Consider the following 24,302-nt stretch of genomic DNA (forward strand, 5'->3'; position numbering starts at 1 on the left):
CTGTCAGTTATAATTGTAATAAAAAACGTAATTTCATTTAGTATTTTATTAGTGCAATAAGGCGTACATTTCTTCATACTCAGTACTGTAAAACTAGTTTTAAGCAAATGCAAGAGAACTAAACATAAAATAAGAAATACCTTTCACATCTGGACTTCACTGAGAAATATTTTAAGACACAAAATTATTCTTCCTCAGAAAAAATATTTAAATGGATCTTAACATTAAATTAAAATGTTAATACAGAATAGTATTTTAAAGCATTAAATAATTATTTTGATAGAATTGAGACAATGCAAATATAAAACTGGGTTTTGCTAAATAATCTATGTACATTTACATATTAATATTTATGAAAATTATCCTTCCTTGTAATGTTTCACAGAAATCCTTAGCATTCCTTTCTTTATTAATAGTTTATGAGCATTTCATAGCCAAAAACATTACATTAAAAAATTATTTCTTTGAAAACATACATTTTCGTAAATGTTTCTGTACTGCAACCTAACAGATTAGCAACACATCCCAGTTTTATATAGCATTATTCACATACAACTCTCCATACAGTTGGATCAAAACACAGTAAATATTTAAGTTTACTGCATTCCGTCAGCTGGTGAGCGTACATCATCAATCTTCAGAATCATCTTAACGAGTTGAGTAGCGAGCGCGATCTGCTGCTTCTTAGAGTGTAATGACTCTATTACATTCATTGCCTTCATGTCATTTGAACCTGTTAGAAAACATAATATTTAAATTCCATTTCCATTGTATATATAACTAGCAGTTGCCTAATTAAAAAATAGCTAGCTAATTAAAAAGCCTAGTGATAATTAAAGCCTGTCAGCCCAGGGATAGTGTAGATTCCCAACAGTAAAAAAAAAAAAAAAAATCAAATTGGTTCAGTAGTTTCGGAACCCATGCAGTGCAAATAATCAAATCTTTCCTCTTTATAATATTAGTATGGACTACAATTTGTAGAGTATAATACACAGATGAAACATGGGTTAAAGTAACAAGAATGGGGAAAACAACTCGAGTAGACAAGACTATATAAGTATCAAATTAGTTTTTATAAATAACTAGCTGTCGCCTGAGACTCTGTCCGCTCGGAATAAAAAAAAACTTAAGTAGTATGTGTTCTTCCAGACTATGTTCTACATTTGTGACAAATTTTATCAAGATCAATTGAGCCGTTTTGGAGATACCTTCAAACAAACATCCATCTATTCATCCAAACATTGGCATTTATAATATTATAAGTAAGATAAATTAATTATGAACTTAATATTTAATTAATATGTACTCTCCTAGAATTCACTGTCATACAAAAAAATTATAGTGGCCCTGAATGTGTTAAATTTATAAAACTTGAGTTAATGAGTTGAAAATATCTAATATATATTTTACCTGTGCCCATACAATCAACACCGAGATTGCTGTTGTTCTCCGACACTTGGCGCGCCTTCACCTCCGATAGTGTATCGATCGGTGAAAGACCACTGTGGTTACAAAATTATTTTATTGAAACATGTGACATTTCTAATTAATTAAAATGTAAAATTAATTGAATATCAACACAAATTATTTATATTGCCTGAGATGTACCATAAACAAAAAGTTCCTAGGCTAAAGGACACCTATATCCAATGCCTTAATAAATTAAAAAAAAAGTTCCTTATTATAACTAGGACACAATAATGTAAGATAAACAGTATTAAAATGTTTTTTTTTTTGTAAAAAATTGAATAGCATAGTAGCCGCCATCGGAATTTGACGTTTCTCTGTTTACTTAAGCATTGGAGTGGATTGAAATGTATACTATCTTGTAGACTCACCTGTTCTCCGCTAACGCTAGAGGTATAGACTCGAGTGCATCAGCAAAGCCCCTGTACGAGTACTGGTCGAGCGAGGACAACTTCTCCGCAGCGCGCGCCACCGCCAGCGAGCAGGAGATCTCTGCAGCGCCTCCACCGTACACCACACGGGAGTCCTGGACGATAAGTACTTAATAACTGGCACACTCAGAGTCCAATTACCGACTCTGAGTGTGATCACTACACAAGGCACTAAGGATCGCTTAATGTACGTTTAGCATGAGAAATATACAGGGGACAGTTTCAGCCATTAAAATTAATGAATGTGGCAGTCTGTATAAGTCAACAAAACAGTGGTCTGACTAGCCATTGGTTTCTGGTTTCACAAACACTTTTAAAGAACCCTAGCTTCAAAAAAAAAACACTAAGCATAGAAGTCTTCCAGCAATGGTTGTTAAATACCTGCACCAGACTTCGTACGATGCACAATGCGTCGTGCACTGAGCGCTTGGCCTCGTCCACTATCATGCGGTTGCCACCCCGCACTAAAGCTGTTACCGCCCGAGAGTTTGAACACTGTTCAATAACCAACATCTCGTCCTTGGATGTACCAAATGCTGTAGAAATTTTTTTATTTGACATTGTACAATGATGATAAATAAATAAGTATATAAATTTAAAGAACCATAATGTAAAATTCTATCTTACTGACTAATTTACTGAATCAAGATCAAGTCATCGCCAAATATCAATTCAAAGTTTCGACTTGTATTTGTTTGGGGAATAAGTTCCTGTAAACTTGTGTATTACAAATTAAAAGCTGCTTGATCCATAATCTAGAAAAAGCAACAACACAACACACGACTGACAGGGGTAGGCAGAGATTACGGATTTTTATTTGGCGCAGTCCTGCCCCACTTCTCTCGCCTCTTCCACTTTATATCATGTAGGTATAATTTTGTTATGAAAAACTCGAATAGAATAAAAGTTGACTTACTAAGTTCTCTCACAAGTCCACATGAACCAAGTTTGTCTGGTGTAAGCTCCTCAAAGCGGGGCACGATACGGCCGCCGGTGGCGATCGCAATAAGTTCCATTTCGGGTCCATGCACCCAGCGCACAGCGGGCAGACCTTGTGACAGTAGCAAGTGGTTTGCCTCATCATCGAAACCAAACTGACAAATGGCTAGCGTTGCACCTGTGTCCTGAAAATTGTTACATGTACAAATACAAACATACAATTGCAAGAAATTAATGTAAGCTGAACTTTGATAGAAGAACATTATCAATTTTTTTTTCAAAAGGAATGTATAGGAGGTGTTTGAAATCCATCTGTGCAGAAGAAGCCCGTATCAATGAAAAAATTGTCAAATTTATTTTTTCTTAGTTTAATTATTATAAAATATATAGACTACATACTTTCACTCTGCGCACCATCTCCAAGAACTTCTCTTGTTCATACTGACGCAGCTCTCTGTATTCCTCAACTGAGCCAACATGCAACTTGTGTGTGGTCTTAGGTTTAGGTGGCTCAAATGGGCATGTCAAAATTGCTAATTTCACATCCTGCAAATAATTTATTTCAAATTAATAAAGTTTAAATATATCAAGGTATTAATTCCTTTTAATGAAAGGAGATTTCAATGACATCATGGTTAGTGCTAGTTTTCAATCTTATTGGGCCCTTTTCATCAGATTACATCTGTAGCATTAGGAATAGACCAACAAAGTAATTGGTAGTTCCAAATACTTTGTTGGTGATGGTTTATAAGTTGTCACCAGCAAAGTAAAAAATATTAATAATCTTTTACGGTACATCATTTATAAAAGTTACCTTCAACATTTTTGGCATTTGCGGGTGGCTCATAGTTTTGTCAATAACAACACCCCTCACAAGCATTGAGTCCTCCATACGCCCTCCAACTTTACCCTCAACTTTGATCAGTTCAAAATTAACATCCCTCTTCTCTAGATCAGCCACAGTCAGCACAGCCTGAATAAAATCACACACAGTGAAATACTTAACATGTAACTAATTAATACTTTTATTGTTGTCTAGTTCTTATTAGAAGAAAAACAAGGAACAAAAATAATAAATGTACAATTTTGACTAAAACTATTTTGATAATCAATTTCAAAGACAAAAATTTACACAATCACCATTTATTCATGCAAAAAAAATTTAAATAAATACAAATATCAAATCTTACATCAACAGCAATTTCCGCCATCAATCGGTGACATTTCACAACAACCTTACTGCCAAGGGTTGTCATAGCAACTTTGATAAGATGCTCTCTAGTGTCCTTATTCACTGGGAATGCCTCACTGATGGATTCTAAGTGTGCCAATGCAGTTGCTGAAGCCATCTCAAACCCATCCGCAATACGAATTGGATGAATACCTTTGTCAATCAAGATCGCGGCTTGTTCCAAAAGTGCACCTATAAGTATCAAAATACAAGAAATATAAAAAAAAAAAACTACAATTTATGACTACTTTCTATAAATGTAAAGTTATTTTTAACTTTAATATAGTTTTATAAGGAATTTCCTTATTTTTCTGTACTCCTAATTATTTTTAGTTAAATTTAAAAATCAGTCTTGCTAGTATTTTAATTCAAACAAAACATAATTACAAGAAATTGTATGATAATACTGATTTAATTAAATTATAAGACATGTTACTCATATTAAGACCATAAGTACTGATAATTTCTCTATGGTTTTACTATGTTGTTTTGATTCCTTATTAAGTATATCTACATACCAGCTAAAACCACAACTCCAGTGGTACCATCACCAATCTCATCATCCTGACTCTGGGACAGCTGTACCATGAGTTTACCAATCTGATGCTCCACATCCATCAGCTTCAAAATCGTAGCTCCATCATTGGTGACTGTGACTTCTCCATCAGATGACACCATCATCTTATCAAGTCCACGAGGACCAAGAGATGTGCGTAAAATGCTGGCTATTTGTTGAGCAGCTTGAATATGTGACTAAAACAAAAAAAATATGATATTTTTTCTTAAATTATATTTTTTAATGAAATGTTTAAAGGATTATTTTATTTGCATTTAATCAATATATAATGTAGATTCTTATGTAAATATTATTTTCATTAATACTTCCTAATAAATGACATCAAATGTTGTAACTGAAGAAAATAAATAGTAAGTCACATAAACAAATGTATTTGTAACATTTAAATACGAGGAGAGGTTATATTAGTCATAATTTTATTCATTACACATTAACTCAAATATTTAAATCAAGGTTTACTGTTGTTTTTTAATGTATTTACGTGCAATGTATATATATTGATTTTCTATAAAAACTATACTTTAATTCATAAATTTAGAATGGAAATTTCAATTATACGTCATGTGACTTCAAACATCTGATTTTTGGAACGTAAATAATTTGTAATACATTCAATATTCTATTAAGTTGAAGTTAAATTAATGTTTTGGATACAACGAATATTCATAATATTGCTATTTTATTGCATAAAAATGATTATTTTTAGAAATTTATACATTTATAACAATTTACGATATTTTGAGAATAGGTACGGTTTTTATATTTATATGCTATATTAAAACACTTCGACAATACATTTTTCTATTTTATAACATTTTTAGGTACTCGGAATAATTTTCATTTTAATAAATATTAAAATAATTACCTTTATGGCATCTGTACCGGTTAGACGTTTTTGATTTTCTTGGTCCCTTAAAATTATAAATGGACGCCCAAATTCATCAAAAGCAACGGTTCCAGGAAACATAGCCATTTTAATTGTTTTAACAATATCACAAATTCAAGATGAAAATAGATTTAGGTTTTCAAAAACCAAATTCTCCCTTTAGTTTTGATACAAATCAAGTTGACATTTGATTTGATTTTGACGTTTAACTAATGCGCCACAGCACAGAGTAGTCATAAAATGTAAAAACAAGTAGGTGTAGATTAAATGGTAGTAGTTCTGAACTGAAAATAAAATTATAATTAAAAAATCCAAGATCTTACTCAAGCTAGATTTTTCATTATAAAACATTCTCCCTATCTAAGTTTGTTTATATTTGATTCTTAACCCTTTCTACCGAATTATTAGTCGGGTTAATTTACTGTAACATCTATATTATTATACTAGCTGTCGCCCGCGCGGAATTAAGAAAAAAAATAATTAGCTTAAACTTAGCCTATGCGTTCTATATCTATACCAAATTTCATTAAGATCTATGGTGCCATTCTGGAGATTCTTATGTTCATCACTACATCTTAACTTTCGTATTTATATAAGTACGAACTAAGATTATTCTACTAGTAACTACCACGTGTATCTCTTGTATATTAAGTTTTAATTAATATTTAAATCAGTGTTTTTTAAGATTGGGAAAAATAAATGATTCTTTAGTTCTTATATCCTTTTATTGTAGTCTGAAGTAAATAACTATTTACATTCTCATATCTATCCATAATGTATTATCATAATTAAAGGCATTGTAAAGGTTTCACTTTGGGTTCTCTTCTATAATACCAGTTTTCAGGCAAAATTTTCGATTTCATTTTAAGCCAATGTAGATAACAAAGAGACTTATAACTAGGAACATTTAAAGTAATTCTTGTGACTATCTGCTTCTTACATTGTAAGTTCCTGAAAAGAGAAACATATCATTAGAAAACCATGAATAAAATAAGTTGAAAATATACACTTTTATTTAAATGCAAACTTTGTTCAATGGAAAATATAAAAACCACTAAAACAATGTGTTGTGATTTTCTTAAACTCGTGGATATCAGAGTAAAATAAAAAATACAAACCATTATAGCATTGACAATATCGGATTGGTTATTACGCAATGCACGGACTGCCCGTGCCCTTGAGACATTCGCTTGCATCATTACTATCTCCACATCCTTTTCATCAACACCAGATTCATCCACTCCTTCCTCATCTTCCTCTTCTGCTATTGGTGCTACAGTCTGAAAATTCAGATAAAAGTTTTAATTAAATTATGTTACTGAACATAATTGTATAAATATGGGAACATTAACAAATAATACAGTGACATAAAGAACCTAAGTGGGCTATGCCTCTGACAATCAACTTACTGTGCCAGTAGCGGTGGCATCATTGCCTGAAGCAGCTGTCTCAGGAGCCTTAAAACGCTCCGCAGCAGCCATTGTCGCCTGCTGTGACAGATCCTCAATCTTGGCCTCACCAAACACAATGTATGTATCAGAGTGCGGGTTCTTGTATACATCTGGTGAGTTGATCACAAACAGGATATTCTTTGATTTCCTGATTGTCACCCTGTTAACTCCTTGCACCTAAAACATAAAAAATTAAATACAGAATTCTTCTTCTGCTAGAATTAATTATACTTTGTGTTGACTAATCTTATAGAGCAACTCTATGGTCAGGTTGAAAATATTCAGTTAAAACACAATTGACTAAGTGAGTTTGACATTTATTAGCCTACTTATCTTTTTTTTTTGGAATTTACAGTATATTGGGATAAGTGAATTTTTAATCATTTCAACAAAATTTCATATACTTACTGGTTTTAAACCGAGCTTACTCATAATTTTGCGAGCTTTCTTTTCTCCTCGTGATTGCTTAGCCTTAGACACAATATCAATACCAGCGATAGGGTTGGTAATACCTCCAGCACCTGGTGCACCTGAGTAAATCCAAATGATTGAATTTAAATGACACTATTTATATAAATTAATTTAACACTGCTATATATAGTTAAAATCTTTTTAATTAAAAAAATTATACCATCTTTCTTTTTTTTATCAGGTGGCAAATGAGTTAGTATTTACTTGTTATCATTAAAATAGCAAAGTCACTGCTGATGCGTACAATAACTTGAATGCAGATTTATTGCCTACCTGTAAGGAACATAGGAGAGGATGTAACAAAAAAGGATATATTCCTTCCTAGACACCCTTTCCCCCACTAAATATTTAATTGGTAAAAACTTGATCAACAGAAAAAAAATACCATAGTTATTGCTTTACCTGCATCTTCTAGCTCTGGAATAGTGTCATCAGAGTCACTGTCTGAAGAAGCAGTCTCTTCTTTGCGTTTTTCAGTCATGGATGCTGTAGCTTTGTCCAATTCAGTGAGTTCTGGCATTTTGAGGTTTACTTTTCTGGTAATCTTAAGAATACCAAAATTATTCTAAAAAACAGGCAAGGCATACGTGTTACAATCAATTAAAGTTAGATAAAATGTAATAAAGTCAATTCATGAATAGGGTAATTTTTTTAACCTATAATTTTAATTTTAAAAATACCACTTTACATTTCAAAATATTAATTAATTATTATTTTAAGATCTTGTCTCCTGTAATATAACTGTATTAAATAATATAGTGATAATTCAGGGCTAAATATTTTAAATGAAAAGTCACGGACATCAAAATTGTGAGTTTGAAACTTAATACCAGTTATTGTGGAGACAACACTGTATATTATAAATACAAAACAATAAGATCAAGCACGTAGCTTAGCACTAGGAAATATGTTTACACAAGGTTTCAATAATATATCTATAGAGAACTCTTTTAATTAAAAGAACACAAACATGGTCGGCACAATCTTATTTTTTAGCTAAGTACTAAAATTAAGTAAAGGGTCATTGTGAATATAACTCGTGAATACATAAATGAATAACTTTCACATTTTAAAATCAAGATTTCACTCAAATTTAAGGATTTATTACCTTGTTTATTAAAAACTTTTTTGAAAAATGGTCGTCAATAGCAATCGAATTGACAGAAAGGGAATTAACACCACAGATAAATAATAGTCAACAATGTATAACGTGTATAACAGATAGCAATATAAATTCGAAATTCAGTCTGTAAATTTTTGAGCATTATTAAAAACACTATTATTTTACTAATACTCTTTTTAAAAGTTAGATGGTTCTAGAATATTTTATTTCTTATAACCGGGTTGTTTTACTTTTACTCATTTTGTATGTTAGAGGAAAATTAAATGTTAATGGTAGAAAATAGCAGTTGAACAACACAGCAACATTTAAAAATTAAAATGTCATTTTTTTCTCAAAGGGAATAAGATCGCTTATTGCTTAAGGTTGCTAATATTATTCCTTCGAATTGCTTCGATTGAACTATTTCTTTTGAGCATTTATCCATGGTCAAAGTTTTGCTTTATTATCGTTCAAAAAAGTATCAGTGCAACCAATTTATTAGATTTTTCGAGTAAACAATTGGCAAAGTTAAATGCTTTTCGTTTCGTACTTCAGTCTGTGATTGTGTTGTAAACATGTCAGTTGTTGGTCAATGATAATTCAATAGGCAAGTGAACTGGTGATATTTCCAAGTCCAAAGTGCGTGTAGTACATTTAGTATTATTTTTTTTGTGATTGTTTCGAAATGTCTATAGAGGAGAAATTCAATGCTGCTGTAAACGTTATTAGGAGCCTTCCAAAAAGTGGTAAGATTTAATAAACATATTTAGTACTGATACTTACTATGTATATAAGTCAATTTCGCGATATCTATCTGTTTTGTTGTTAAAAAGGTCATCAACAACATTTCTTGCTTCAAGACTCATTGCAATCATAATTTAATTTTAATTTATGTAAGTTATGTATTATAAAGTTGGCATATTGCCTAATATTTCTTGATACTTATGTTTAAGACTAGACAAGGAACTATAGGAGTAATTAAATAAAAATAATATGAATATTCTTTATTACTTTACAATGTAAATAATAAGCTTTTGGGCTTCTCAAAATTGGAAAAGAAAAATAAGGGGTATTTTTATTTTCCAATGTCAAAAAATACCTCGCCAAAACAAAAACATTGTGTCATCTCTCTCACTCTTTTTGAAAAACAAAAATATAAGTAGTTAATTTTGTTAAAATATAATTCTGCAATTGAAATTGATCCAGTTGTAGCTTAGTTTAAAAAAATAGTATATATTTAGTAGTAGTTGGATGGGAATATATAATACCTCATTACATTAGGTACAAGTCCAATTAAGGCTTTAAACTGAAGGCCTTCACATTCCCTTCTACATTGTTTTGAAATAATAATTACTAAGTATACAGCAGCAGAAAATTTTAGTTGCTAATATTTTGGGTGTTTTCCATTGGACTGATCAACCTAATGATCAATTGGCCCTTGAGTTGAGGCAACTTGAACAAAAATTTACCAGTTGAATGAATGAGGTATAAATGTGCCTTTTTTTAAATATTACTATCACATCTATATATATAAAAGAAAGTCGTGTTAGTTACACTTTTTATAACTCAAGAACGGCTGAATCGATTTGACTGAAAATTGGAGGGCAGGTAGCATAGAATCAGGAAAAGGACATAGGATAATTTTTACCCCGTTTTCTATTTTTTATTCCGCGCGGACGGAGTCGCGGTTAAAAGCTAGTTCTTTTATAAAAACTGCCTTTTGTTAGTTGTTGTTTATTTAGCTCAACAAATCAAGCCAAACAATCTTACTAATATTATAAATATGAATGTTTAGATGGATGGATGGATGTTTGTTTGAAGGTATCTCCAAAATGGCTCAATGGATCTCATTGAAATTTAGCCTAGATGTAGAGCATAGTCTTGAAGAACACATTGGCTACTAAATAGTTTTTTAATCCATGCGAATGGAGTTGTGGGCGACAGCTAGTGAGTAATAACTATGAATGTATTTTCATTGTTTGAAAAAATTCTAAGTACCTTTATACTATCTTAAATTAACTTTTAATGATACATCCATAGCAAGCCACCACATGCATAACTTCATTAATTATGCATGTGGTGGCTTGCTGTGAAACTAAGAGTGGACAATGGTAAACAACTTGTACCGACTTTCATCCTTTAGACAATTTTGTTATTGTAAATTAGTGGATGATAAAAAAAGTTGCCCAACTTATTATCGAATTACATATTATGTTTTCCTTGATGGTGTCATGAGGCTAATTGACAACAATAATTTGTCAAGGGGATGATATCCCAAAGTTATGTTAAGATAACTTATAACTGGTTGACATTTGTATGGGTGTAGCAATGTAGCATACCAGGACCATACCAAATTGGGATTTACAATCTTGGCCTACTCATTTATGTTATATGATGTATATGCCTCTTTGTTTTGTTTTTCTTACTTAAAGTTTCTCTTCCATTTCATCCACATTAAAAGGTGTAATTATAAAATTTTGAAATATCTTTACTTCATGCACTTAACGCCATACTATGTGAATTATAAAGGTGTCATAATTTTTTTACAAATATGTGTATAGTTAGGTCTATAAAGGGAAATTTTTATGTCAAAAAAATTCTTTAAAAAAATCGTTAATATTTTAAAAACTGGTGACCTTTGATGAACATAAAAAAATGTATATTGGCAAAAAAATGCTTATGGTGGATAATAATTAAAAAAAATGTATATTATTTTGAACTAAAAAAAAAATCATAAAATTACTAAACCCTAAATGGCTTCGTATGCGGTAAGGGGTTAAATATTTTCTGCGTAGTTTATAAAAAAACGGCATTTTAGCAATGTCGTCAATGTCAAATTAAAACATAATTACAGTGAGTAAATGAACAGATGTGGATTATATACAAAAATCTAACTGTTATGTTAAAAACGCTAATACGATGCAACATTTACTTTCCATTTTCGGACGAAATGACCTTCATACGGTTAACACCAGCTATTAGGTACGAGTAAATGTTTTGAATAATTTTTTATGAATTATAATGAAATTTATTTCAACAGTATGTTAAGCAAATTTTACGTTATGAAAAAACCGTAAAATATCGATAAAGAATTTTCAAAGTAGAATACATTTCTTCCCTAATTTCCTTTTTTGGTGGAAAATGTTAAACGTTTATTCTCAAGTATTTATACGGAACTTAATTTTATGGTATAATTACAGCGACACGCGAGATTTAATGTCAACTGGAGAAATAATTGTGAAGATGTAATTATTGTAATTAGTTGTAACACTTTAATGGTTGTTTTATTGTATTTGTAGAACTCGATGTGCCCTTGTAAGATTTGTGGCAACTTTTGAATACTATATATTAACTGTAGTTTCTTAACGAAACTATGCAGTGTTATTACAATACCTAATATCAGAGGTTATACACTAAGCGCCCTTTGTCTTTTGGCATCACAAAAACTGTGACCGAAGAGGTAAGACGTTTTTTAATACGAATATATGGGTTACTATTACGTAATAATAAAATACTTTTTAATGAAGTAGTTACTTTGCGCAGTTCTTTAAATTATAACTCTTACTGCTCAGAGTTAAGCTTCGGATCTTTTACGAGTATTAATTTTGAAATTATAACACTGCAGCGGGTTTACATTGATGGGGCTCTATAGAAACGTAAAACTATAAGGTGAATGCCCTACACTTCAAGTAAAATTCATAAAAAAAAACTACCAAGCGAAGACGCGATGTGGTATTTTTTTTTTGTCTGCAAGTCCGTTACGAATAATTTTAGTCTCTCAACTATGCATGCTTTCAAATTTCAAGTAGCGAGTATTATTTGTTCCAACAGTAAGTATTCTTTCGGCTAGTAAATAGAATAATTTTAAATTATACTGATTTAAAAGAGAATTTACCAAAATGTAGCAAACATGAAATGAATAATAAAGTACGTAGTAATAGTCTTTGTACATTAGTCGTAAATTTTAATGGATACACTTGTTTTTAAAAAATATACTAGCAATATATTGATACCACAACATCCGTATGTAGACATTGAATGCAGATTATCAAGTTTGCCTTGCGACACTATTTGCGTCATACATAACACATTCAAAACGTAATCAACTTATCTGCAGCTGTAACTGCTTATACTTAACTAGCCTTTGCTGAGACGTTGTCCGCGCGAATAAAAAAAAAACTTAGCAAGTAGCCTATGTCTTCTCTCAGACTATGTTCTACGTTTCTGTGCCAAATTTCATCAACATCTGTTGAGCCGTTCCGGTGATAGCCTCTAATAAGCATCCATCCATTTAAACTTTAGCATTTATGATATTAGTAAGATGAATAGAATGATGTAGTAGCAAGTCCCGGTATTACTTCGGTGGTAAGTTCCAAGTATGTCAGCCTTGGTTATTAGCTTTCTACTAGTGAAAGTATTTTTAAATTTCTTCTTTATATATCTCAAATTGATTTAAGGTTTTTTTTTTTAAATTAAATACGTAGTTTAACAATTTTGTATATTAAAAAGTTAAAAACAAGGCTTCATAAAAGTCACTTTAGCTCCACGTCCTTCATTCGGTGTTACTCGCGTCATATATTTTTTTAAAACACTTATGGATAGTCTTTATGCATATGTTTTGTAGTTTTTACGTTGGTGAAAAAAAACATCGTTTTCCTCTTCAAACGTCAATATACAATAGTAATGTCATAAAAATAATTTAATATTTTATTCATATGAGTAAGTACTCAAACTGGTTAGACTGGAACTGGAAATGACCAACGGCTGTAATAAATAATAACAATCAACGATATAACACGATATGGACGTAAAAAATGTATGTATGGGAATAAAATATGATATTAAGTCGTAAAAACTTTGCATATAAAAGCAAAGTAGCATTATCTATATTTTTTAAATAAATATTTTTTTCACAAATTTTTGTAAGAAGATGGCAAACAAGCACGCGGGTCACGTGATGTTAAAAGATGTGTGATGAAGGAATAAGATTATTAGATACTTTTTTTGTTTTTCTGGTAGAAATCTTCAAATGATACCTTGTCTTCTGGAGGAAATACAGGTTTATGTGAGACTTGACTTATTAAAACCAACTCGGTGGCCATCCTCAAGTGTAACTGGTGAGAGTCCCGTTATGTCCAAAGGAACGCACCGGGACTTAGATACTTTTTCTACCTTTATGAAACAAAAGAACGGATAAACGGAAAAGTTGATACATATTCACATGTTTTTGTAATATTGACTGACAAATGGTTACCACATGAAATAATATCGACTATCCACTCTTCCACGTCCATTTTATTTATTTTTCCTCTATAGAAAAAGATTAGAGGGGGGACAACACTAAAATTGGTCTTCCAAATTTTTGCATAATAGTTTCATATCATAACAAAGGACAAGTTAGTTTTTGTTTGCGAAAGGTAACATAGTAAGAACAGACTATAGTAAGCCGATGTTGACCGACTCATAGTTATGCAAGTTATCGTTGTAATATGGCTTCATGTCATCAGGGCTGACCCAGATATGAATTGTATTAACTATAGCGTTGTGCGTTTTGCGAATTGAGCCAATATTTTTATGTGTCCACTCTTCAAACGTTTGCAACAACCAAAAGAGGTTATGAGGACAATATTCCGAAGTGGCTGGAAGGTTATCGACCACAGGCAGTATTTTAAACAGAAGACAAAAAATACAAACGAATTGGGAACCTCGTTCTTTTGGAGGTTGGTTATAAAATATGAAAATAAAACCGATATTAAATAATTGCATACAATGATACTAGTAAACGTGTATTGTTTATAACGGCACTGTTCCCATTAGCTTGGGTACAGTTTCAGTAAATTACTACTATGTATTCCGTCGTCTTTGTTAGTCCGATAGTTTGCATAACTAACAGCGCCTTTACCTATTTACTTTCTCAGTAGTATTATAAAGAGATCTTTGTGTAAATGTTCTCGCATTTCTGTTTTAACTTACTCAAACATGTCGATCTGTCGATTTGTCATCGAAAAATTTCAATTTAATCTATCAGTTTTGAGAAAATTTACACGAAAAAAATTTTTTTTTATCAACTGAGAAACTTCAAAATGAAAAACAGGAAAACAGAAACAGGGAAACAGAGTAAATAGAATACAAAACAAAAATTCTCTACAGAAGAAATTTTCCCAAGCTGTAGTGGAAAATTTTTTTAAGACGTTTTGAAGACGTTATAAAAAAACAACATGATCGTGATTTCTAATGATGAAAAATAAAAAGTTTGGAATTATTGAATAAAAATTTTGAAAACAAAATTCAAATAATACTTACATTAAAGACAAAAAATGAAATTTTCTCAAAACTGATAGATTAAATTGAAATTTTTCGATTATTTGATCAAAAACTCTTAAAATCGGTATACATGAAAGTTTGATGATGAATATCTTTTGAACGCTTAATTTAATCACCAAAACATATGATACCATTTTTATAGAGCAGTTAATTTGCTACAAAAATTTCTATTGCGCATTCAATAATAGCCATTTCTTGTCGAGTTATAAAATTCATAAACAAAAGTGACATTTGACTTAAAATAATCAATCTTAAATCTTCAATATTAGTGAAATGGTGAGGTTTACGGAAAAAACATAAGATACCTTTTTTGTAGAGCATTAAATTTCCTACAAAATTCTTTAAAAAAATTTTTCTGTACGACCAATTAATGATGAGGAATGAATTTTTTTCTATTGGACTGAGAAAAAAATGAAAAACTGCGACGCGGAGGATCTTCCTATTAAAATTAAGAGTTCATATTTGGTGAGAATTTTTTTAAGGTGCCTAGTAACCCATTTTTCCGTATTAATTGTAAAAAAAAAATAGTTGATTTTTTTGACCCACCCTATTAAGGGTAGCACACTCCATCTCGTAGCCAAGCCCGATATCGCATCTCGCTATTCGATTTTTTTTCTTGAATACCATTTACAAAAAAATAACAAGAAATATCTGCTACTATTTGTAATTCAAAAAATCTGTTAATTTATTCTTTATGACTCTAGGAATTGTTAACTTGTAACTATTACTAAATTTTTGGTAACTATTGGTAACAGTAGCAAGTTGCCAGGTCCCGATTTAATACGTAATTAATGACATCGCTTGAGTAACGGTTACCATGTTTATAGTTATAGGTTAAAGAATCCTATGTGATTATCATACAAACAGTGTATTAAGTAGAGTGATACTGGCTTACTTTCATTCATTGAAATAACACTGAAATAAACATTGCTTAGTCAAAGACATTTTACTTACGAGTATTTCAATAGACGGACGTTAACAAACCGTAGTCAAAAAAATCGTACTACTCGGTACTGTTTCATTATTTTGATTATTCAGTGAAAGATAGCGCTATTGCTTAAATATTTGAACTTCGTAATGTCCGCTCTATAACTAGTGTTATACTCGAATCTCTTGACTCGGGGTATTCTCAATGTTAATCTGTTCTGTCAAACGTCATGGAATTATACTGGACATTGGCGCCTAACCTTCATATTTCTTGCATAACAACATCCATCGCCGAAATAAACAGTGAAAGCAAGATATTTATGCACATATATGTTATTATTTGTTTCAATAAAAAACATTTGTTGAAACTTATTGTTTGCATTTAATAACAGAGTGTTGTTTTGAAAGACGTACAGATAAGATTAATTGATACAATAGTTAAGTGATAATGATTTCGAAATTTATGCCGTGAAATTCCTTCATTAGATTGTGTTACAAGCTGATAGAGATTTATTTCTCGATTCGGTAAATTTTTATAAGATGAAAGTGTATTTCCTAAGCAAAATATATCTTATTAATAACATAAATAAAGTTTAGATGGATGTTTGTTTGAAGGTTTCTCCGGGTGGGCTCAACGGAACATAGTCCGGAAGAACACATAAGTTACTTTTTTTAATTCCGCACGGACGGAGTCGCAGCGACAACTTGTTTATCATAAATATTTAAATATAAAAATAAATATATAATTAATTCTATAAAATTCATTGATAAACATGGCGCATACAAATTCAAGAACATTCTTTATAGATGTCTAACCACGATAATAACATTAATAAATGATTTATAATTTAAAAGTAATTATACATGATTTAATATTTCGTTGTATAAGAAGAAAAGTACGCTTCATAACAATTCTATGCTGGATCGAACTTTTAATGCAACTAGCTGTAAACCAGCGGAAAATAACCACAAAAGATACGTTGAACCCGTGCCATAAGACAATGTAAATTATGACGCGTACATTTTAAAAGAATAGATTAGGTATACATTTTTGATCTATTCGAATTAGTAGTCTCTTAAATTATGTATTTTTATATAGATGGTAGTGTATCTCGTAAGTTTTAAGACCGTTCAATGGTTGTCTTGCCAATTGTACTTCTTTTTTTAAACCAGAAGGCGGTAAACGCGCAAGCGGTCACTTTGTAACGCTATAATATCGAAGTGACCACTGTCCATCGACATCTAAAAGAATCTAGAGTTGCAGATGCGTTGAGGAGTGGATGTATAGTTTACGATGTAATGTATAATCTCGAATGTTCTACAGTAAATATTTTTTAATGTGTATTATTTAAACATTGTTTTACAGAGCTGAGCAAAGGTCTTCGTGTCCGATACATAACAAACAAAGTGTAATTACTCATTATCTTTATCACTTGTTTATTGAATAAAATAGGAATTTAAACGTTTTACAATCGATAGAAATGTGTACGGTTTCATGTTAAATTTTTTACACAACGATTGACAAAAACAAGGCTTTTATAGAGCGATCACCCAATTTAATTTGATGGGGTGTAATGATTACGAGCGTCGTTGGCTCAGGGGTTAAGCACTTGACATGTAATCTGCAAATCCTGTATTCGAATCCCGGCATATACCAATTTCTCGATTTACCGACGTTCTTACGCAGAAGGTAAACATCAACAAGAAATTTAAAGATATGCGTGTAATCAACCAGTCCACACTGGGCCAGCGTGGTTGACTAAGGCCTAGTGACCCTTAACTTAGGGTAGGCTCTGAGCTCCTCAGTGGGTATGTATAGTGAGCTAATGATCATGATTACAAAAAGTTAACATTACACAAAGAATATAATCATCTATAATAATAATAGCTATTTAGTTTTTACCCAGTGTCATTGAACCCAAACTTATCGTAAACAATAGTGAATATAGGTAACTTTATACAATAATGCTGATACTCATAGTAATACACTAACATAATATGATATATAAATATATATTGTTAAAGTTAATATCTACATTTAATTACTTTGTAATATATATTTGGAATAGTGTTCATTTTTGATCATTATGTTCTGGTTTTTTATCCACCATACATTAGGTCAGGGATGGCGAACTTTTACGTTGCGAAGTGCCATTTTCTTAAAGAAATGTTTATTGAGGTCATTCCGTAGCGTTAGGGATTACTGGCGTGCGCTCTCCATACAATACCTAACTTCACTTTATTATTAGTACATAGCTTATGAATTTTGTGATCAATGACGTGTCACAAAATATTATGTCGCGTGCTATTAATATTAATTACATGCATTTCGCCATTCCTACATTAGGTATTGTAGATGTTTTTTTTAAATATTTTTTTATTACAACAAACGACACCTACAGACTCTTGGTCTGTACTGTTTTTGCACATGTTCCGTATACTTAATTACAATAGTGAGTCATTTATTTTTATTTTTTTTAGTTAATTACCGACACCTGTGGTCAAGGTGTCAGGAGCGTAGATGTTTGAAATCCATGACTTGGATACTAATACAATTTGAATTTTCAAGTTAATAACTTTAAGATACAGCTATATAGTTTGAACGTTGTAATTATTTTTTGCTATGTTTTGTCAACAGGTTCATATCAGCCGAGCAATGAGCTGATGTTAAGGTTCTACAGTTACTACAAACAAGCGACGGAAGGGCCATGTGATAAACCCAAGCCCGGCTTTTGGGACGTTGTTAATAGGTTAGTTTATTCTTTTTATAAGAGAAGAGGGAAAATGAGCTGTGGGTCGCCTAATTTCGACGCCTTTGGATATACGCAAAAGCTGAGGCACCGCAGTTGCCTATTTTCGTTGCGTTTCAATTGAACACTAAAAATGTAAACAGATGAACGTCAACTTGGCGGCTATTATGCTATTTCATTTTTCCAATTATATTCTATTGTGAAAATGTTGAGATAAAGTAAATTAGTATTATAATATTATATGGATAGCAGATAAATTATATTACATGAGAAAAACTTTTACAGGAAATATTTTGGTATGTAAAGAGTTTTAGTGTAAAATGTTCAGTTTGTCTACGATGAGCACAAAGTTATTATTTTGTTTAATACTTTAGTAAATTTAACCTCTATTCATTAATCATCTCTTAGGGCTTTGAAGCGGCTTAACTTAACGAGAAACTAAAAGTGATTTTAACATAATTTATTGTTTCAGAGCGAAGTGGGAGTCATGGAACAAACTAGGCAATATGACGAAAGACGAAGCGATGCAAGCATATGTAGACGAATTACACAAGGTACGTAATGATTATACGTGTAATAAATTTGCAACTTCGAAGAATTTCTAAATGTTTAGGTTTATTAAATGGTGATGACTTTGTTGAAATACAAAAAGGCAACAATCAAACAATATTCCCTCAGCTTTGCCAGCTAACTATAGTATAGCACTCTGGCAATATTAATTGTTTTTTTTTTATTTATGTTCTCAGATTGTCGAGACGATGTCATATAACTCTGACGTAGCGTCGTTCTTGTCACTGGAAGAGGACGACCAGAACTGTCTTAGCAATGACCTGGAGTTGGTCGCTGGCGACGTGTTGGCCCGCGTGCGCTCCGTACACAATACCCCTATAGGTAAGAACATATCACGAATTTAAATCCTTTTTCCACTAATTGAAAGTTGCGCGATTATTTTTATGTGTTGTTGTTGTTTTACCAATGTTCCTTAGCAAATAGCTGAGAATGGTAGTTGTGTAAATGCTAGAATATTTAGTAGGTAATTTCAACGGTAATTTCGACGGTCAAACAAAATGTTGTGTAATTTTAAGTCGGTTTATAAGTTCGTTTAGTATTCATAGTGTATCAAAAGCAAAATAGATAAGGAAAGGGGTTTGTAGACGTCTGACTTATCGTAAAGTATAGAATAAATTATGTGTAAAAACCTGCAGTTGTTACTTGTAACCGAGGTCAAGTGAGGTGGTCGTTTATTTATTTTCAAGCAGTTGAATTCAAATACGTAAATTCTAGAAAGATATATAAATATCTCAGAATTTAGAATAAAATTTGTTATGTCAACGACTTTTTGATGTTACTTTTTCAACTCTAGATGATTTATGACTAGATGGATTGCTTCGTGTTTAATATGTTCTTTGACCACAAAGAATTAAATAAAATAATAAAAAAAATTAAAAATATCTTTTCTACTGACCCTACTATTGTTTTAAGATTTGATAACTATGACGTCACAATATGACGTCGGTGTGTGAACATTCCTATTTGAAATACATTTGCAGGTTCTCGCTCAGTGAGCGGGGCGTCGTCACCTATACGCAGTGCGTCGCCGCCACGGAACAGACACGACTCCGATGACGAGTTCATAGACACCGTAGACGTTAGTGTTGCAATTTTCTATAGATATATAGCATGAAGTATAAACATTTATGTTAGATAGAGATGGAATAGAAAGGAGAGACTGGACTATTAGGATTAGAGGACAGTGGTATATTCCGCAACAACAATATTTGTTGGGTGCAACAAAGGGTCGGCTCGACCGTAGAAATACCATGACCACACAGTAGACTGGCGTGAAGTGGAAGCAATTCCTTGTTTCTTCGCCGGCCGGAGGCCTAATTTTAGTCCACGTTCCCTTCCCACTCTTTTCTTATAAGGAAATGATGTTTAGGGGAAGTGGATTTCGCTGAGGTGGGGACGTATAGAAAGGGTAAATATAATCCTTCAGTGAGGAATGCATCTGAGATTGATGATGTCAATGGGCAGCGGTCACTTCGCTATTGCGGCGGTCATATTTTAATATAAAAAAGTATAGTAACTCGAAATGTTAAATAGCCGTTAATTCAGTCGTTTTATTGCAGAGTGATCCTGAGACGCAGCCGGCAGCTCTCGCGCCACGACTCAGCAACGGACATGCACATCAGATCACATCACAACTCACACGTAAGATACATCTACAGTACAATAGTTCATTGTATTCATCTCGTGTTGATCACAAATATGTGACATGTCTTTTGTATAATTTTATATGTCTAAATAGGTTTTTTATATTATCTGATAAAACTAAGCAAGGTTACAGCGCCTCTTACCTTTATAAATTTATTTATTAAAAATTTAATTTGTAGCCTATGTGTTCTTCCAGACTATGCTCTACATCTGTACCAAATTATATTAAGATCCGTTCTAGTGATACCGTGTAACAAACACCCATCCATCCATACACTCGTATTTGTAATATTAGTAAGATTATTTCTGAATTATTTAATAAAAGAATATGTAATAAACTATATTCGTACTGTTTGTGTGGTACAGATTTAAAAGTACTAGAGCAGTTGCCAGGCGCGTTGGCTCGGCTTGAAGCTGACGTGGCAGCTCTCAGGAAAGCCGTCGAAGGGGATCGCCGGCTGCTTAACGTGAGTTACTAATTAATTATCGATGCTCATCAATCTAAGTGTTAATTATTTATAACAAGCTATTGCCCGCGACTACGTCCGCGCGGAATTAAAGAAAACTTAATAAGTAGCCTATGTGTTCTTCCAGACTATGTTCTACATCTGTGTCAAATTTCATCAAGATCTGTTGAGCCATTCCGAAGATACCTTGAAACAAACATCCATTCATCCATCCATCTAAACGTGCGCATTTATAATATTAGTAAGATTAATTAATTCTTTAATAGTTCAACTATTAAATTCTATGTAAACATATCCGAAAAGTTTTTAATTTAGCATCCAGTGCGATTGTAAATGAGGAATTGTTTTTTGTAATGCCTGTAGCATATATCTAAGTTCTCATACTTGGAAATAGTTTTAAGCCGTGTTGATTTGTTATTTCTAGCTTGTTATTATTTCATATACATAAAAGTGAACTGACTGAACTGAGAAGGCATGTAGTTGTCACTGAACATGTTTTATATCGTGTGTTCAGCAAGTGTCGCGCTGCGGGGCGGGCTGGCGCTGGCCGTGGCAGGAGCTGAGCCCGCCCACATTGCTGCTGCTCGCGCTCTGGCCCTTCCTCGCCTACCGCCTCGCCGCACGCTTCCAGCGTCACGCGCGCTCCTAACACGTCAGTATACTACTGCTCTCACACTGGTACTCCTCCTAACACGTCAGTATACTACTGCTCTCACACTGGTACTCCTCCTAACACGTCAGTATACTACTGCTCTCACACTGGTACTCCTCCTAACACGTCAGTATACTACTGCTCTCACACTGCTACTCCTCCTAACACGTCAGTATACTACTGCTCTCACACTGGTACTCCTCCTAACACGTCAGTATACTACTGCTCTCACACTGGTACTCCTCCTAACACGTCAGTATACTACTGCTCTCACACTGGTACTCCTCCTAACACGTCAGTATACTACTGCTCTCACACTGCTACTCCTCCTAACACGTCAGTATACTACTGCTCTCACACTGGTACTCCTCCTAACACGTCAGTATACTACTGCTCTCACACTGGTACTCCTCCTAACACGTCAGTATACTACTGCTCTCACACTGCTACTCCTCCTAACACGTCAGTATACTACTGCTCTCACACTGGTACTCCTCCTAACACGTCAGTATACTACTGCTCTCACACTGGTACTCCTCCTAACACGTCAGTATACTACTGCTCTCACACTGGTACTCCTCCTAACACGTCAGTATACTACTGCTCTCACACTGGTACTCCTCCTAACACGTCAGTATACTACTGCTCTCACACTGGTACTCCTCCTAACACGTCAGTATACTACTGCTCTCACACTGCTACTCCTCCTAACACGTCAGTATACTACTGCTCTCACACTGGTACTCCTCCTAACACGTCAGTATACTACTGCTCTCACACTGGTACTCCTACATACGAGTATTACCTGCTACAGGTGAACTCGAGCGCATAGAAGACAGGTGTCAATTGGAAGTTATTCTGCCTTTTGTCTAATGAGTGTGTTTGTCGGAGTTTGAATTTGATTTGATTTCTATACTTCTTCTTAGTCTTTTAATTGTAGGCAACGTATCTTCAGTTTTATTACTTTCTGCAGATTTTTAAAAGTAACTTTGAAGTTTTGGTAATATGATGTGGCCGCTTTTTATTATAAATCAAATTTTTTGAAGGAAATTTTAATTAAATAATTTTTTACTTTCAGATTTTGAAAGGAGGTTTGGGAATATGTGATTTAGGATAAGTAATTTCGTGTTCGCGGCTATTTCGGTGGTGTAATGACAACACTCATGCTATGGATATCACGTGACGTATCCGAAACAGTGACGTGTTGGGTTTTTTGTATATAGCTGGCAACACAACTGTCAATGTTTTTCGTTAATCTATATCGTGGTATTCTATACTTAGTAATGTTATGTCATGTAATTTTTTTATACATTCTCTAACTGTAATCAATTACTTATTGTGAGTTTTTGAGACCAAAAAACTCCGTTTAAAACATATTATTATCTCTGTTCTGTCAAAGATAATGTCAGGGATAACGATATGTTTTGTTTTATACAGAAGTTTTGGTCTCAGAAACCCACCTTAAGGCGGGTTAATCTTGGTAATATAGTAATATGTGTGCATTCTGAATATTTTTAAATGACATTAAATTAAATTGTTTTTTTAATGGTTTAAATTGTTGATAAATATCTTTTTTGACATTTAATGCCTGCAATAAAAATTTAAAGATCATCTGATTTAAAGTATACAAATATCGAATTTATTTTCTTAAAACATTTTTAACACATTCAATGCCACTATAATTTTTTTCGTATTAAAATCTAGGCACTGAACGTGTTAATATGATTTTTTTATGTTTCTTTATTATCTGAGTCTATGTATTTTAAAGACATTGTCTATGAGCTAGTCTGATACAGGACTAAAGACGATTTGAAATAAAAAAGTTGCATTTTGCGTGTCTTAACGTTTTCGGGGTTTTGGTTTATTGTAGTTTGTAAATTATAAATATAATTTTTTTTATAAATACTTTTAATAAATCAAATTGGTGTTAATTTAAATTTGAAAGTAGTTTAAATTTTTGGTCCAAACGTTTGTAGGTATTGAGAATCTTTCGTGAAAAAACATTCCTTTTTATTATAATATAGTGCAACAAACTTATTTGGCCCGGTAGGACTACCGGATCACATAAGTTTGACGGACTGAATTTTTTTTTTTTGTGAAAACCTTAAATAAATAAACCGCAAGTGGACCATAATCTGAAAACAATCAGTTCCTGAATTAATTCAATATGGTATGGATTTCGAATTAAAAACTGTTACCTGTTTTTTCTCAGATTTTATTTTTATTATAAGTACCTATAGTGTTATTCGTTTTATGTTGGTTATGTGCGTAATTTTATGTGATATTTAGATAATTAAAGTACATAATTTGTAATATGTTCCTTTTATTGATATAAATTTCCATTTCTAACAGACACAAAAACAAAGAACCGAGTTTCATCGGACAACCCGACAGACCGCCAGGTACCATCCAT

General features: G+C 32.4%; 3 protein-coding genes across 3 annotated transcripts; 1 reads left to right on the plus strand and 2 right to left on the minus strand.

Moving 5' to 3' along the window:
- Window positions 1-413: 413 nt before the first annotated feature.
- LOC106715213 (T-complex protein 1 subunit epsilon) lies at window positions 414-5,729 on the minus strand. The gene is made up of 10 exons (XM_045682420.1): window positions 5,511-5,729; window positions 4,587-4,821; window positions 4,028-4,260; window positions 3,652-3,810; window positions 3,237-3,383; window positions 2,815-3,022; window positions 2,280-2,434; window positions 1,839-1,993; window positions 1,411-1,502; window positions 414-733 (listed from the first exon to the last, which is right to left on the minus strand). Exons 1-10 carry the CDS (start codon window positions 5,616-5,618, stop codon window positions 597-599), a joined length of 1,629 nt encoding a protein of 542 aa, XP_045538376.1. The 5' UTR covers window positions 5,619-5,729; the 3' UTR covers window positions 414-596.
- A 508-nt stretch (window positions 5,730-6,237) lies between these two features.
- Window positions 6,238-8,646, minus strand: LOC106715227 (nascent polypeptide-associated complex subunit alpha). The gene is made up of 6 exons (XM_014508463.2): window positions 8,562-8,646; window positions 7,856-8,018; window positions 7,391-7,512; window positions 6,941-7,159; window positions 6,650-6,811; window positions 6,238-6,482 (listed from the first exon to the last, which is right to left on the minus strand). The coding sequence occupies exons 2-6, from the start codon at window positions 7,971-7,973 to the stop codon at window positions 6,468-6,470; spliced, it is 636 nt and encodes a 211-aa protein (XP_014363949.1). The 5' UTR covers window positions 7,974-8,018; window positions 8,562-8,646; the 3' UTR covers window positions 6,238-6,467.
- Window positions 8,647-8,961: 315 nt separating this feature from the next.
- On the plus strand, window positions 8,962-23,293 carry LOC106715184 (acyl-CoA-binding domain-containing protein 5). Its single transcript, XM_045682488.1, has 9 exons — window positions 8,962-9,301; window positions 18,445-18,556; window positions 19,029-19,110; window positions 19,303-19,447; window positions 20,107-20,204; window positions 20,686-20,767; window positions 21,137-21,237; window positions 21,752-21,889; window positions 22,968-23,293. Exons 1-8 carry the CDS (start codon window positions 9,241-9,243, stop codon window positions 21,884-21,886), a joined length of 816 nt encoding a protein of 271 aa, XP_045538444.1. The 5' UTR covers window positions 8,962-9,240; the 3' UTR covers window positions 21,887-21,889; window positions 22,968-23,293.
- Window positions 23,294-24,302: the final 1,009 nt, after the last annotated feature.

The sequence above is a fragment of the Papilio machaon genome, chromosome 19 (genome assembly GCF_912999745.1).
Source record: "Papilio machaon chromosome 19, ilPapMach1.1, whole genome shotgun sequence".
NCBI classification, from domain to species: Eukaryota; Metazoa; Arthropoda; class Insecta; order Lepidoptera; family Papilionidae; genus Papilio; species Papilio machaon.